General features: G+C 30.0%; 1 protein-coding gene and 1 non-coding gene across 3 annotated transcripts in view; both read right to left on the bottom strand.

The window, feature by feature from the left end:
- Positions 1-2,670: 2,670 nt before the first annotated feature.
- TRNAS-CGA (transfer RNA serine (anticodon CGA)) lies at positions 2,671-2,752 on the bottom strand. Its single transcript has one exon. It is a non-coding gene; the product is annotated as a tRNA-Ser (tRNA).
- Positions 2,753-6,000: 3,248 nt separating this feature from the next.
- Positions 6,001-14,824, bottom strand: part of LOC107436602 (uncharacterized) — an 88,379-nt gene continuing 79,555 nt past the window's right edge. For both annotated transcript variants that reach the window (XM_043040586.3, XM_043040587.3), the window contains 5 exons: positions 13,785-14,113; positions 11,718-11,835; positions 9,644-9,900; positions 8,900-9,071; positions 6,001-7,929 (listed from right to left, as the gene is read on the bottom strand). In XM_043040586.3, coding sequence (XP_042896520.2) covers positions 6,443-7,929; positions 8,900-9,071; positions 9,644-9,900; positions 11,718-11,835; positions 13,785-14,113 — 2,363 coding nt within the window. In that variant the 3' untranslated portion in view covers positions 6,001-6,442. The remainder of the gene's footprint in view (positions 7,930-8,899; positions 9,072-9,643; positions 9,901-11,717; positions 11,836-13,784; positions 14,114-14,824) is intronic.

Here is a 14,824-nt window from a genome sequence, read left to right on the forward strand (position 1 = left end):
GAAAATTTACGGAACATGTACAGAAACGGCTAAACCGTGCAAACACAAATTATTATTTTGTTCAAATTTGAAAGTTATTTCGTTACTTGAGTGGTGAGGTTTAGCACTTTCTTGTAATATCTCGCATGCTCACGCACTTTTAATTTTTGATTCTGTGCAGTGCAGGTAATAATTATTTATGTACGTGAACTAACAAGAGGCTAAAGTTTTCTATTTTGTAGCAAAATCAAACAATGTATTGAGCGTAAATAAATAAATAAACAAAGCGAGCACTCTTAGATCAAACAATCGCATTTTCATAGGACTCAATTCGGATAGTTCGGGAACCTGACTTGAAATATGCGAAATAATTAGTGTAAGGGTAGACGATTTTAAGAGTCAAGAAATTTCCCCCACGAAAACGTACTTGCTTTGAATAAACTTTTTCAATCAACGTATGCAGATTTGACCCTTAAAATAATGGGATAGCTGTAATCTGGAAGGAAAAAAAAAACAGTTCGACAATTTAGTCAGAGCAGTTAGAGCCTTCTTATGTTTGCGATTTGAATATTTTTGTTATACACAGGGCTGACCATTCTAAGGTTGTTCAGTGATGATCAGTAATCTTTTAATTTATTCCTTTTTTTTGTGCGTCAGACATAGTTTAATGCATTTTTTGCAGGTATACCTGGCTCAGTAATTACGATTTTTGTCTGACATTATTTACTTTCTATATTTAGTCATGTATTATTGAAATGCTTTTTCCGAACATTTTAATTTTCAAACTTCGTAGTTTACTTTGATTATTTGTCAGTTATTTTTAAAAATAATTTTTTTTCGGATTTTTATTTTCTGTATAATAATTTCTATTCCTCTGTCCTTGTTATTTTTCAAACATTTTTAAGCTAAATGGGAATTTTTGTGATTAATTTTGTGACCCAGTAACTCTTTATTCTCATTAATAAAATAATAAGTCTTAATAAAAAATATGTTATAATATAACAAATTTTTAATAAGTACAGCAAATTTTTCAGATTTAGTCTTTGTTTAGTAGTAATAATTTTTTTAGATTTCATTTTTATCGGATTTTTGCTTTTACGCTTATGTTAATGATATTTTTGTTAATTGTTTTCTCTATATTTTGTTAGAACATTTTAAATTCTTTAAATATATTTCATTCAATTTATACTTGTAAATTTTTAAATATTTTTAAAGTATATAACATAATTTCCCAATATCATTTGGTTTTTCGAAAGATTCTTTTAAATTTCCATTAGTCTTTTTCGCTCTACAATTTTGTTTCGAATAGCTATAATTCAAAAAATAATATTGCATTGTTAAGTTCAAAAAGCACGTAGCCTCTAATATACAATAAAATTTTTGGTTATAATTTTATAATGTGTTTAGATTATACTTCTGTAAATAAGAAACATATTTAAATATGGAGAGCTGGAAATTAATTCCTTCATTTGTTTTAATTTTTTCATCCCTAGTCCTTTATCATGAAAACTTAATATGATAAAGTTAATTCTACTTCATTAAATTACTGCATATTTATATGCTTAAAATTGTATTTTTTTTTCTTTGTATACATTTTAAGCTTTACCTTGGAATTAACCAGAAAAATCAGAAGACTTGTTAAAATTCAAAGTCATTTTAAAATAAGATTTAATTAGAAATCAATCTCTTTTACTCCTTCATTTATTTTAATGTTTTTATACCTTGTGCTTATCATTAAAATTATGATAAAGTTAATTTTCCATTTTTTTGTAAACTGAAAATTTATATTCATGATTAAATTCAAATCTATGCTAGAATCAAAATTTAAATAACAAGTTATTTTTAATTCAATATGTTTTTGAGGAGCGAAAAACCATTCTATGTCATTATAATTAAAATGTATCGACAAAATGTATTGCTCAGCATTAACAAGTTTAAAGGAGTAAAATTACAAAATTCATTAATTAAATTTTTTACATTTTAATACACTTTTTTTTCTTTTTAATTAGTTTCGGATTGATAAATCATTTTTTGTTAACTAAATTGGTGTGGATGTAATAGTTAAATCATCGTCGTCATAAACAACGGAAATAGTTTAGATAATTACAATTAGACAAATTACAATATTAAAATAATACAACTAACTTTAAAATATTAAATCAATCAAAGCTTATGACTTTGCATTGGCTCGCCCCCCCAGTTAAAAAAAAGTTGGCACGCCACTGAATGAAGTCTATAAAGTTTTTGTTCCTATTGATGTAGTAATTCTATTAACGTAGCAACTTAGATTTCATTAAAAACAAAATTTTAAAATCACTAATAGTAAAAATTTATCAAGTAGTTTTTGTCTCAAATGCGTACAGGTTTTTGACAAAAAAACTATAAAAAAACGATGATTTCCAAACATTAGAAAAATATGTTACACAATATCAATGAATTGACTATAGAGTTTTTGTTTCTAATGATCTAGTAACTCTCCCAAAAATTCAGGTCAATTACTAAAATACATTTATGGATGATATGGGGTGAAAGAAAGTCGAAGGTGTGGCCTAGATCATTCACAATATGGTTTTACAATAACATCTTTACAATAAGCAATAAGATCATTCGCACTAGAGTTTTTGACTCTAATGAGGTCGTCTTTTTTTCCGCTGCAAATCCTCGTAGAGGATTTTCAAGGGAAAAAATTACCGCAGCCGACAGGATTCGAACCTGTGCGGGGAAACCCCAATGGATTTCGAGTCCATCGCCTTAACCACTCGGCCACGACTGCCTTACCTAGGACAAGATATAGATACTACTTCTAATTGCAGGAAATACTTTGAGAAATAAGAAACAACTCAACATATTTATAACAAATAATGAAATAGTATAGTATAGCTGATCTTTAAATATCTTATAGTTATCCCGCTTTCTGTTGTTAGTTGAAAATAAACTCTCTGAAATTTACCTGTTATTTTAGATGATTTTTAAATTCGTTGAATTTTCCAGATTTTCTCTTTGGAGTCGTAGCAATCCTGTTAAAGCAGAAATTTTGAAGTCAGTGGATTTTTTTTTAAACGTTAATCAGAGCTTATGTGCGTTCATATTCACAAACTCATTTGTCCATCTGACTTTTTATTTAACATTTTTCATTGTACTATAGTACATTCTTATGTACTTGGGCGTGTTACTGTAATTACGAAGATAAGAGGCATAAAATTAGGATGTGTGTTTAACTGCTTCAGGTTGAGTGCAAATCTTAAAAAATGTAAAGACTGAAATTTCTTCAAAATTTGATACTGATTATAGTTTTATTTTTTATTTAAAAAAAAAGCAATTAAACATGATTTTTCAGTAATCTGCGCATAAATTAACGGGTAAGGAAAACAAACTTCCTTATGGGAGAAGAATGATAATTTAATAATTTTGTCCCCAGATTGATAGAAATTTCGACAATTTCCGAACAGTGGGAGATTTAGAAATCGGAAGTCTTCCCAAAAAATGCAGGAAAGTAGACAAGTCTGCACTTTTGTCCCATTACCACTCTATTCTAGTTAGGTGTGCGGTCTACTCAATCCCAGTACCACGTTTTTTCATGACTAACTTTTTTTGTCCCACAGTGGACTGATTGTACGATTCCCAGTAGAACACCAAAGTCAAGCATTATTGGCTTCGGTCAGTGTACTGGTGGTGATTACTTGGATCGACTCTGCGAAAGGACTGAGGGTGGGCCGTATTGGCCCTCGTTAAACTCTTTAACCATTAACAGGGGTGATTGTAAGCCCAAGTCAAAATTCCGGAAAATTTCTTGAGTTCAAAAAAAAGAAACAGTTTCAAATGAAAAAATATTTAAACAGGTTTTTTTTAATCCTTTTTCTCAATATTTCTTAGTTTACTTAAAATATATTTAAAATTTTACGCATACCTATACCATTTACACATACCTGTGATGACCTGGAGAAGTAATTAAAATTTACAAATATGTCTTTCTTTCTTGAGTTTATGATTATAACAGCTATTTACTGATAAAAAATGAATATTAATCACGAACATAAGCTTATAAAGTATCTCTCTGGCTCTCCCTTACGAACAAATAAAATAAACTGTGTTTTTAAGTTCCACCTTTGAAAATTTGATTTCCGGAAACTTCTGTGATCAATGATTTTTTGAAACGTCTGGACCTTCGATCTCCGGATCATTGTTAGCGAAAATTCCGGAAATTCGGATTTTTTCCGGAGCACAATCAGCCCTGTAAGAGTTAGACTTCGCCTGCAGGTTGTCGGGCAATCGAAGTGGGAGCGCCATCCCCTCAGCAGAGAATCAAAATTGTGATGGCATGTCTTCGGATTATCCTCAGGGATGTTTCCCAGAGTGTCACCAATTGCGCAGCTCTAGTGCGAGGATAATAATAAACTACAACTACTAGCTTTTTTCGCAATCTCAAAAAACTTTCGTTCCCACTAAAAAAAAATTTATTTTTGAAGTTTCTTTTTAAGTAAAGCAAAACCTTAATTAAAAATATTTTTTCATTCACTTTTTAGCAAAAATCAATTTTCGTAAAAATATTTTTTTTACGAGAATCAATTCTTATTTCGAAATTGACATTTATAATTGAATTATATTCCTTCTGCCGATTTTTTCTCCTTTCTTTCAGCCGAAGAGTGGCATTCACACTTATTTAGGGAGAATTATGTGATTTGAGTTCTCCCCGATTAGAAATATTTTTACTCTTGTTTCCATAGTAGTTGACAACCTAAAAGACTTTCAACTGAAAGAGTTCTCATGAAAGCTATACTGTAACGTGAGTAGATGAACACATTTAAAGGTCGTCAACTTATGAACCCACCAATGATGAGCGCTTTTTTCCTTTCAATGAATAAAAGTTATATAATATGTACTACTTGCGAGTTATCTGTACTACGTGTCATGTACTACGTAGACACGACGTGCCATTCACCATCTCTGACCACCGATGACTTTTCAATGTATGGCAAAATAATTTGCCGAACATTGCCTTCTTTTTTACAATATTTTCCAGCCCAAAAGTTTTTAAATTACAACAGCCAAGAATCTATTGCAGGTATAAACATTATTTTTGTTGTAGTTCATTTACGTCGCACTAGGGCTGCACAATGGGCTATTAGTGACGGTCTGGGAAACATCCCTGAGGATGATCCGAAGACATGCCATCACAATTTTGATCCTATGCAGAGGGGATGGCACCCCGGCTTCGGTAGCCCGACGACCTGCACGCGAAGTCGAACACTTTACGGTAGAACAGTTTGTATAAACATTAAATTTACATAAAAATATAGAATACGCTAGTATTTCATCTTTCATTTAAAATTAGAACTGCAGAAAAAATTTGGCTGCGCAATATTTCATGACTTTTTATATGTAAATAAAAAGCATAATTTTAATTTCCAAAAGTTATTGCAAAAAACTTTTTCAAGGAGTTTTTAAATTGTAAAGAGATACAAGATTATGCTCAACACTGCAAAATTATAATTAAAAAAAAATTTATATTTTAAAAGATAAACAGCAAATGCTGCTGCTAAATTAGAGATGCAACATACAAATATTTGGTATTTAGCCTATACTGCTGAACACATTTCGGACGAATAAAGGAAGAAGCGTTTGCCGAAGACAAAACTTAGTTCGTTTACATCTGTCTTACTTATTCAATTAACAAAACAATAATGAAGATAAACAAATTTGTGAAGGGTCCGATTAAAAGATAAATTATTTTGTGAAGGGTCCGTTTTTAAGTTAAAATATTTTGTGAACGAAACCAAATTTCTTCTAAACAGACCCCTGGAATAATTAAGATATTTAGTCTCCGTCTTAAAGAAATTAAATTTTGTGAAGGGTCCCTTTATGATGTTGGAATCTATGAGAAGGTTCCTTTTTCTAGGGATCAGAATTCAATAGAAGATTTAAAACTCAAGTTGTATATAGAAAAACTACCAAATTATAAAAACAGTTTGGCTGTTTGAAGGCGTTCAGAATTTTAAACACTAAATTAATTGAAAAAGAAACAACAGTTTGAGGAGATTTTTATTTTCTCAATAACATACATATTACTAAATGCATCATGAATGCACAACAATATTACATGTTTGAATAAAATATATATCAATGTTTCACTATGATTTCTCTCATCAAATATTTAGGTTCATTCTCCAAATTTAAAACCAGTAAGTTTGTACTGTGCGTAGAACAAGAGTTGAGAAAATAAAATAACAATATTCAAAGCATAACAAAACATTAACAAACTATATACAAATTATAATATACTATAAAAATTTAAAAACATAACAGATAAAAGCTAAAATGCAAAATACACAACTTTAATATCTAAGTGTGTAAATATGATGAAATTTAATATTAAACAAAATTTTAACAATAAAAACTAAGACATTGCACTAATGCAATGCAACACTTAGAGGTGCAAATTTAGACAAAGAAATGAAAAGTTTTTTTATCGATTGTTCCAGTTGCTCATAAACGACATTTTATCCATTTTTGACGAACCTTTTTTCATTCCAAAATCGTATTCATTATTATCTTCTTCTTTCTTATACAAGCTTTTCAATGCTTTTTTACTATTCAGATCCAACTGACCATCAAAATAGAAAGAATTTATGTGATTTAAAAGCCTGTCAACTTTTTCTGGGAAATCCTGTATCTTGTCATCATTGGAACTCAATTTCGTAATGCCGAAGATGGGCTTGACATCATTGTCGAAATCATCATTATTCGGCTTGTCGTCGTCAAAGATGAAGAAGAAGCCCTTCAACTTCTTCCACATGAAGTCGATGATTTCGTAGTCGTTGGCCTGTTTTCCGATGTCTTCTTTGACATCCTGGAAAGAGCTCAGGATGAGTGTAACAAAGATGTTGAGTAAAATGATGGTAGTAACGAGACAGAAAACAAAGAAGGACAGAGGGCCGAGAATTGGAGCCGCCAAGCAAATGGCATCAAAATCAAAACCACCACCATTCATTATAGCAAACGTGGACTCCGCTGCCGTCACGAACGAAGAGAACTCTCTCATGGTCACGCCAAATACCAAGTAGAAGAACTGTACAAATGCCAGATAAATACAGCCAAAAACGACAAAGAATGATTTCAAATCTTTGGCGCATGCAGCTAACGTGCTGTAGAGGATTCCCATCCTCTTGTTAAACCTCAGCAACTTGATGAACTTCAATATGGCTATGAACATCAAGAAAGCAATCAAGAAACCAAACACCTCATCAACAGAGGCGACATATTGCATTTTTATATAGCCATTCCCATGCGTCTTCTCAAATGTACTTAATATTTTTCTAGTGACTTTCATTCGGTAAGCATAGAATGTTATACCACTGATAGACAAGCAAATAACAGCCACTTCAGCCCAGTTCCAGTAAGATTTAAAATAGTCTCTTCCTTCTAGCCTAAACTTCTTCCATTCCCGAATTAAAAAGTAGAGAGTATAAATAACATATCCCAACTCACATGCCATTACAAATCCACCAAATCCTTGATGGTATCTCATTAATCGGATGACTTCAAGTCGATAGAATGGAACGACACCACCTCCAGGTAAAAACTCAGCGACAATAGTCATAACACCAAATAAGTTTACTTGAGCATTGTAAGCTGAAAATTCAGCAAAAACAGCTCTGGTTTGAGGATCAATCCAATCACTTTTTTCTAAACGGAATATTTCTTCTTTCAGTTTTTCAGGTGTGCCCCTCAATGGAAAGACATAGCCTCCTCCACCATAAACATCCCGAATCGCCCAGAAAGGCAAACCATTCAGTTCTTTTGCTCTTCTGTATCGATATTCATCATTTGTGTCATTCATTGCTTCAACCTTCCACCCAGGCTCGTAACTCTTTTTGTCCTCATGAATGATGCTTGACTGTGATCGGCATACTTCAGTTATGCTTTTCACTCGCTTATCGACATTACAGGATCCTAAAAATAAATTAAATAAAGTTATTACTAATTGCAACCATTAAGTAAAGAAAAAAAACTAATAATTTAGTTTCTACTTTCACATACAAGATAAGTTATATTTTTAAATTAATCCAGAGCTTATTTTTTCTAATAAAATTGCTAATTTAAGCATAAATTTAAAAAATATAAATATATATCTCTTATAATTTTAGATAATTATAAAATTTTAACAGAAAACTTATTTATTTTTGATTAACTCTTTATTTTTAACATATAAACAAAAAGTTCTTTTTTTTTTTTTTTTGGACACAACATATAATACATAAAAAATAAATAAAAAATGTTTTCTTTGCTTTAAACCCATTTTGTTGATGGTAAATCCTGTTCTCTTACATTTCAACTTATGCGATTAATGTCGTCAACTACACATATTCAATCTGTCTTTTCATTTGTTTGTTCGATAGATCATGATTTTGTTCCTTTTTGGAGTATTCTAGTACAGCTCTCTGTTACTACAGTACTGTTACTCTTCAAACGACAGTATAAGTCTTTGAATAAAATCTTATTTTGCGTGGAAAGCTTTGCATTAATCTTCTTGAAGATTACTTTTTCATTTCTTGTCAAAACGTTTTTGAGCTATTAGACTGCTGTTTAGTGTTAGAATGTAAAATATTAAAAAATAAAAAATAAACCTTTTTTGCAGATACAGCAAGGTCTTAAAAATGTCGATAGTCAAACTCCAACAATAGACAAAGTAGTCGTGTTTAGCACATTATGGCAGAATACACTTAATATAAAAACAACTTGACAAAAAAATTGCTTTAAAGATTGATTATTTAAATACCAAGATGCAATCTTACCTGAAATCTCAAACTTCAAAGGAATTTTTTTTAAAGTGTTTTTAAAACAAGTGAAACAAAAGTTTATTCTTTTTCTAATTCTATCTCCATTTTCTCAAAAACGAAAAATCAATAAAATGGAAACTTACTTTCTTTTATGCGAACTTGTCTCAAAACACCATATCCCATAATTCTATTGACTCTGTCATTTAAGAATCCTCTTAAGCCAAAAGGTTGATCCCCATTATACCACTTGCCCACAATCAATTCAGGAACTAAAACTTCTCTTGTCCATTTATAGAAATCAGCTGTGCTAGTTATCTAAAAAAAAATTTATGACAACATAAGTAAGCATATAAAGTAAAATAAAACATATTGCGCATTACCAGAGCAACAAAATAAAGAACAGCAGTTAATCAGCTAAATTAATGTAATGCGAATAAAGCTTTGCAAGCTATTTAGCAAATTGATTTATTTAAAATCAAAATAGTATTCAATCTAAAATTATTGTAAAAAAATAGAGAAATAATTTGATTTGTGGTAATACACAAATATTTCAGTTGCTTTAGAATTTAATATGATACTTATGCATTATGCACACACTGTATGAGATTAAGTCAACAAATAAGCCCTCAAAAAATCTCTTACATTACGAAATTCATAAATTAATTAATCCAAGTTTTTTTTCTTACAAAGTGCATAACTTGTACCAAAGAAATAATTGCACATAATGCCATTGAATTATAAATTTAAATAACACAGGATATTTTTTCACAAAGTGCATAGCTTGCGTCTAGAAAATTCCTTACTGTCATAAAACTGTAAATTAAATAATGCAGGAATTTTTTTATTACAAAGTGCAAAACTTGTATCAAAGAGATAATAACACTTACTGCCATAAAATCATGGTTTTCATTTCCTTCTCTAATAAATGTGTCTTTCAGATTTTGTCTCATGTAATATGCACTGGGATCTCTATTGCCATAACTCAAAATTGTTAGAATCCAAATGAAGAAAGCGTAGGAAATCATTTCTTTCAGTATGGAAGTCATTTGGAGTTCTTTCATACGCTCTAGTTTAGCTCTCTCCATTTTTTCCATGTCAGCAGGCTTATAGAGAAGTTTTGCTTTTTCTGATTTTGTATCTGGATCTATTAAAAAAACAAAATATTTTAAATTGTGATAATTATTATTTTCCTTTTAAACAATTTCATAATTTAAATATACGTGTTAGATAAATATCTCCAATATTAACCTAATTAATTTTTGAGAGAATACACCATTGCATTAATCTCTCATGCATTTAAATTGTTTATAGCAAATATAGATAACTGCAAGAATTTGATTCTTAAACTTTACCCTAGTAGCATCACGACTTATAATTTTTTTAAAATTATTTCACACAAAAGTTCAAAAATCTTTACATTTTTGACAACTCACTCACTGTGAACAGGGGATGGACAAAATAATGGAACACACTAACACACTTTTTGATCTTTCTCAAAAATTACTTAGAGAATCATTTTAAAAATTTAGAAGTGCTTAGTATATGCAATTTCTTATACTTATCAATAAAGGCTAAAAATTTGAGGGACCACCAATAAATTGCAAACTGAAAATAGCGTTTTTAAACTACCTATGCCAAATAAGTATCAATAAAATTGTAACTTGCAACTATTAATTTGGTCATTATTAGTAACAATTGCAAAAAATTTCGTAAACTTAGCTTAAATATTTATCGAAATATGAACATTTTTATAGAAAACTAATTTTCTTGTCTTACGTTTTTTTACTATAACTTTAAAAATATTCAATAAAATTAAACAAAATTTTTTGAGCAATTTAAAATTAATTTCAAAACTTTTTTAAAATTTGAGAAAAATTTGCTTAGACTGGGCAAAATGTGAGTAATTAAGGTGATTCTTTTATACTGTACAAGTACGAGGAAAATTTAAAATACTTTTTCTTAATTTTGTAGTGTATTGTACTTGGTAACTAATAAAAAAAGAGTCTGATTTGAATACCTTAAAAATTTAAAAAAATTGAAGCCATTTTCTAAGTAGTTTTGATACTTTTTAAAACAAAGCTACAATGATAAGGGTTTTCCACTAATTTTATTCTGTACTATTAAACAAGATTTATTAAACATGACACAGACATTAATGGGGATCATCCCCCCTTAAAGTATATTTTCTTTTGCATGTTTTCTTTCTTCTTACATTAATATTTTGATATATATTGTAAGTTACCCATCATTTGTTATTTAATTTTGTCTTATGATACAAAATAATGTTATTATTTAAAGTTTCTTTTAAAAAGTACAAAAACTACTTAGAAAATTTTTAAGATATTCAAATCGGGCTTTTTTTTATTAATTGACAAATATGATTCAATAAAAAATTATGAATTTTTTTTTTTTAAATTTTGTACGCATGCGCAGTATAAAAAACTACTTTATTTACTTATATATTGCGCAGTTTCTAATGAATTTTTTTCAAATTTAAAAGCAAAAGTTTTGTAATGAATTTTAAAAAGTTGAAAATTTTTTTTAATTTTATTGAATATTTTTAAAGTTTTAACAAAAAAATTAGTTTTTTTATAAAAATGTCCATGTCTATATAAATATTTAAACTAAGTTTAGAAAATTTTGCGTAATTATTGCATATAATAAGCAAAATAAAAATCCCAAATTTATTGCTACATTTTTCGGCATAGAATTTTCAAGAACATTACTTTTGTTTGAAATTTATTGTCGGTCCCTCAAACCTTTAAACTTCATTGATGAGTATGAGAAATGGCATGATCTAAACACTTCTGATAGCTATAAAATGATTCTTTACGTATTTCTTGAGAAATATGAAAAAAAGTATTAAAATAGAAGTGATTCCAATATTTTATCCACACGCTGTATTTCTATTATTTATAAAACGATCTCTAATGTAAACACAGTAATTTAAAAAAAAGTTACCTTTATGTAGCCATTCTTCATCAGATGCTAATTCGGGTGGTTCTTCGTCCTCATCTTCTTCATCTTCTGTGTCAACTTTTTTGAATATTGCAGAAAAGAACATAGCTACTAAGAAAACCTGAAAAATAATTTTATTATAGTTGTCATGACGATGATGAATCATGAATAGTAATTCAGAGTTCAAAATATTTACATAATTCTGAAATAAAACTCTACAAAAAAAATTAAAATTCAATAATTGTCTCTTTTTTTTTCAATTTATACTGAATTTAGCTTAAAGCTCATGTAGGAATTAGGACATATATGGTTTATCTTTATTTTTTTTAAATCACCTTGATTGTATCAAAACCATTTTAATCTAAATCATTTGGACTTTGCTATATTTAAGACATTTATATAAATTTTGTTTGTTTTTTAAGTAGCAATATTAAGTTGAGTCATTATAACATATAAAATTCAAGAATCTTGACCACATAAGATCTAGAGGGGCTGTAAATAATCAATATTTCATCTTGATAAGCTTTATGCAGAAATATGAAATTCATATCTAAATTTTGCAGTTTTTAATCAGCCCCTATTAAGACCATATAGAATTGTTTAATGCAACCTATATTTTACAGCCACGGCTTAGATGGAACCTATATATACATAATTATTCAAGTCTATCTACAATGCGTATCCAGAAAGTAAGTTTCCCTATTTTTTTTAAAAAAAAGAACTCATACTTTCAGGAACATATTTATTGGCTACAAGTACAGCAATGTTTCAGCTATTTTTTAACATAGCCACCACCAAAATTGAGACACTTGTCATATCGAGGGATCAATTTTTGTATCCCTCTGTCGTAGAACTCTGCCGCCTGAGAATGGAACTAGTTTATGACAGAAGACTTCAGCTCTTTGTCGTTGCCAAAACGCTCACCGGAGGACAGGAATTTCTCGAGGTGCAAGAAAATGGGCAAATCGCTGGGAGCAAGATCAGGGCTGAAGGTTAATGATCAAACAACTCCAAGACAAATTTTGTCAAAATAGCTGCTGTGCATCGTGCCGTATGTGGACGAGCATTGCCATGGAGGAGCACAACACCTGCATTAAGTATTCCACGCCTCTTGTTTTGAATGGCACGTCGCAATTTCCACAGTGTTTTGCAGTAACGGTCAGCGTTTACTGTTTCATCACGTGGTTCCATTCACAGGCGGCAGAGTTCTACGACAGAGGGATACAAAAGTTGATCCCACAATATGACAAGTGTCACAATTCTGATGGTGGCTATGTTAAAAAATAGCTGAAACACTGCTGTACTTGTTGCCAATAAATATGTTCCTGAAAGTATGAGTTCTTTTTTTTAAAAAAAAATAGGGAAACTCACTTTCTGGATGCGCCTCGTAGTTGCATTGAAGCAAAATCTAAACATCCTGATTTCAGTTCCTTGGTTCATGTTTTACTAAAATGCTTGCTGAGCCTATTTTGTGCTCTACTGGGGCCAAGCAATAAAAAAATTTTGTCTTGTAATACTTCTGAAAAATGGTCTCAAATGGTCAAAAATAATAATTAAGTTTTACTTTAAATAAAATAAGTTATTACTTTATTAATAGTTTATGTTAGACATAACAAATGACTCAACAATTCCGTCAGATTTTGGAGACAATGGTTTCTTAGGACCTAAGAATACCAAAAATATTGGACTGTTTTTAAATAAAATTGTGCCCATTCTTAAAATAATATAAATCTCTACTTCAAAGATATACACTAAAAATAAATATTTTGTAAGAAAAAAAAATGAAATTAGAAACTGATTCAGTAATAATAATTTCGCAAAAAAAATATATATTATTTTCTCCTTTACTTATTAATACCAAAGATTTTCTTTCTTTTTTAAAGTTATGATCAAGTTTTTTTTCTTTTTAAACCGAATCTCTGTAATTTTTTTTGTAATACAAAAGTTAAGTTATTAGGTGTCCCAAGGATGCATAAGTTAATTTTTGGCATGCTATGATGGGTATGCAGAATAACTGCAATCATTATAATAGCAATTTTTTTTTCAAATAGGAAGGAAAAGAAATTATACCTTAATAGGTTGAGTAACTAAGATTGAACTGAAGAAAGATATCAGAAGAGATGTAACCCATTTTTTTGTCTTTTCATCTCCAAATTGAACACCATAAGCCCATAGGAAGAAGCATGATACAATAATACTAGACACTGCCAGAATCCAAGCGATGATACGGCACCACCATGGAAATAAGAACTTCTTTTTCTTCTTCTGTTTTTGCAGTCCAAAGCGATTTTCTCTGCGAGATTCATCCTCTTGGGAAATATCATCTAAAATCAATGTTGTTCCAGAAAGTGCAGAGCCTGGTCTAGAAAATGTTGAGCCTTTCTTTTTTGAAGCAGCCTCTGAAAAAAGAGGATTCAAATATGCAAGTCTATTAGATTGAATAATATATTTGGAATAATATATTTAAACTTAACTTTGTTCAAATATATTCTTCAAAAACAACCCAAAGTTATATCAATTTAAATTTTAAACTGTTCATAAATCCTTGATTAAAGTGACCACAATGAAATAAAACAATGATAATGATATTGGAAACAATTAAAGCTGTAAATAATATGGAAAAATTCATTTTGCACAGCAAGTACGCACTCAATTAGCATTCTCTAACCATCAACTTTTAGTCAATAAGATTGTGAATCCATAAAAGTACCTAATCACGGTTAAGTACCTAAAGCTTTCTAGTAGCGCGGTCAATTAAGGGGCCAAACTAAATGACCGGTGTGTATATGTACCACGGTGCATGCTTAAATCTGTTACGGCTGAAAGTCCTCTCATTGGTTGTGGCGTGGAAGTTTGTAGGTAGCCAGGCACGCCTGGGGTCAAAATTATGTGGCATTCCTAACATGGCTGTTAAGAGAAAGAGTCTTGAAAATGGCTAGGTACAAGATCATGGAAGAGTAACGTAAAGTCAAGCACCTAGATCTGTTCTTCCTGTATCTATCTTTTTATGACCATCATATGAAGCCATATAATTTTGACCTAAGTCAGACAGTGCAAAAGATGGGACTCCTCTATGCAAACTTCCACACTTATCCACCAAAATGATTAGA

This window comes from Parasteatoda tepidariorum, chromosome 5, assembly GCF_982258835.1.
Source record: "Parasteatoda tepidariorum strain Cologne lab strain chromosome 5, Ptep-v5.0, whole genome shotgun sequence".
Lineage (NCBI taxonomy): Eukaryota > Metazoa > Arthropoda > Arachnida > Araneae > Theridiidae > Parasteatoda > Parasteatoda tepidariorum.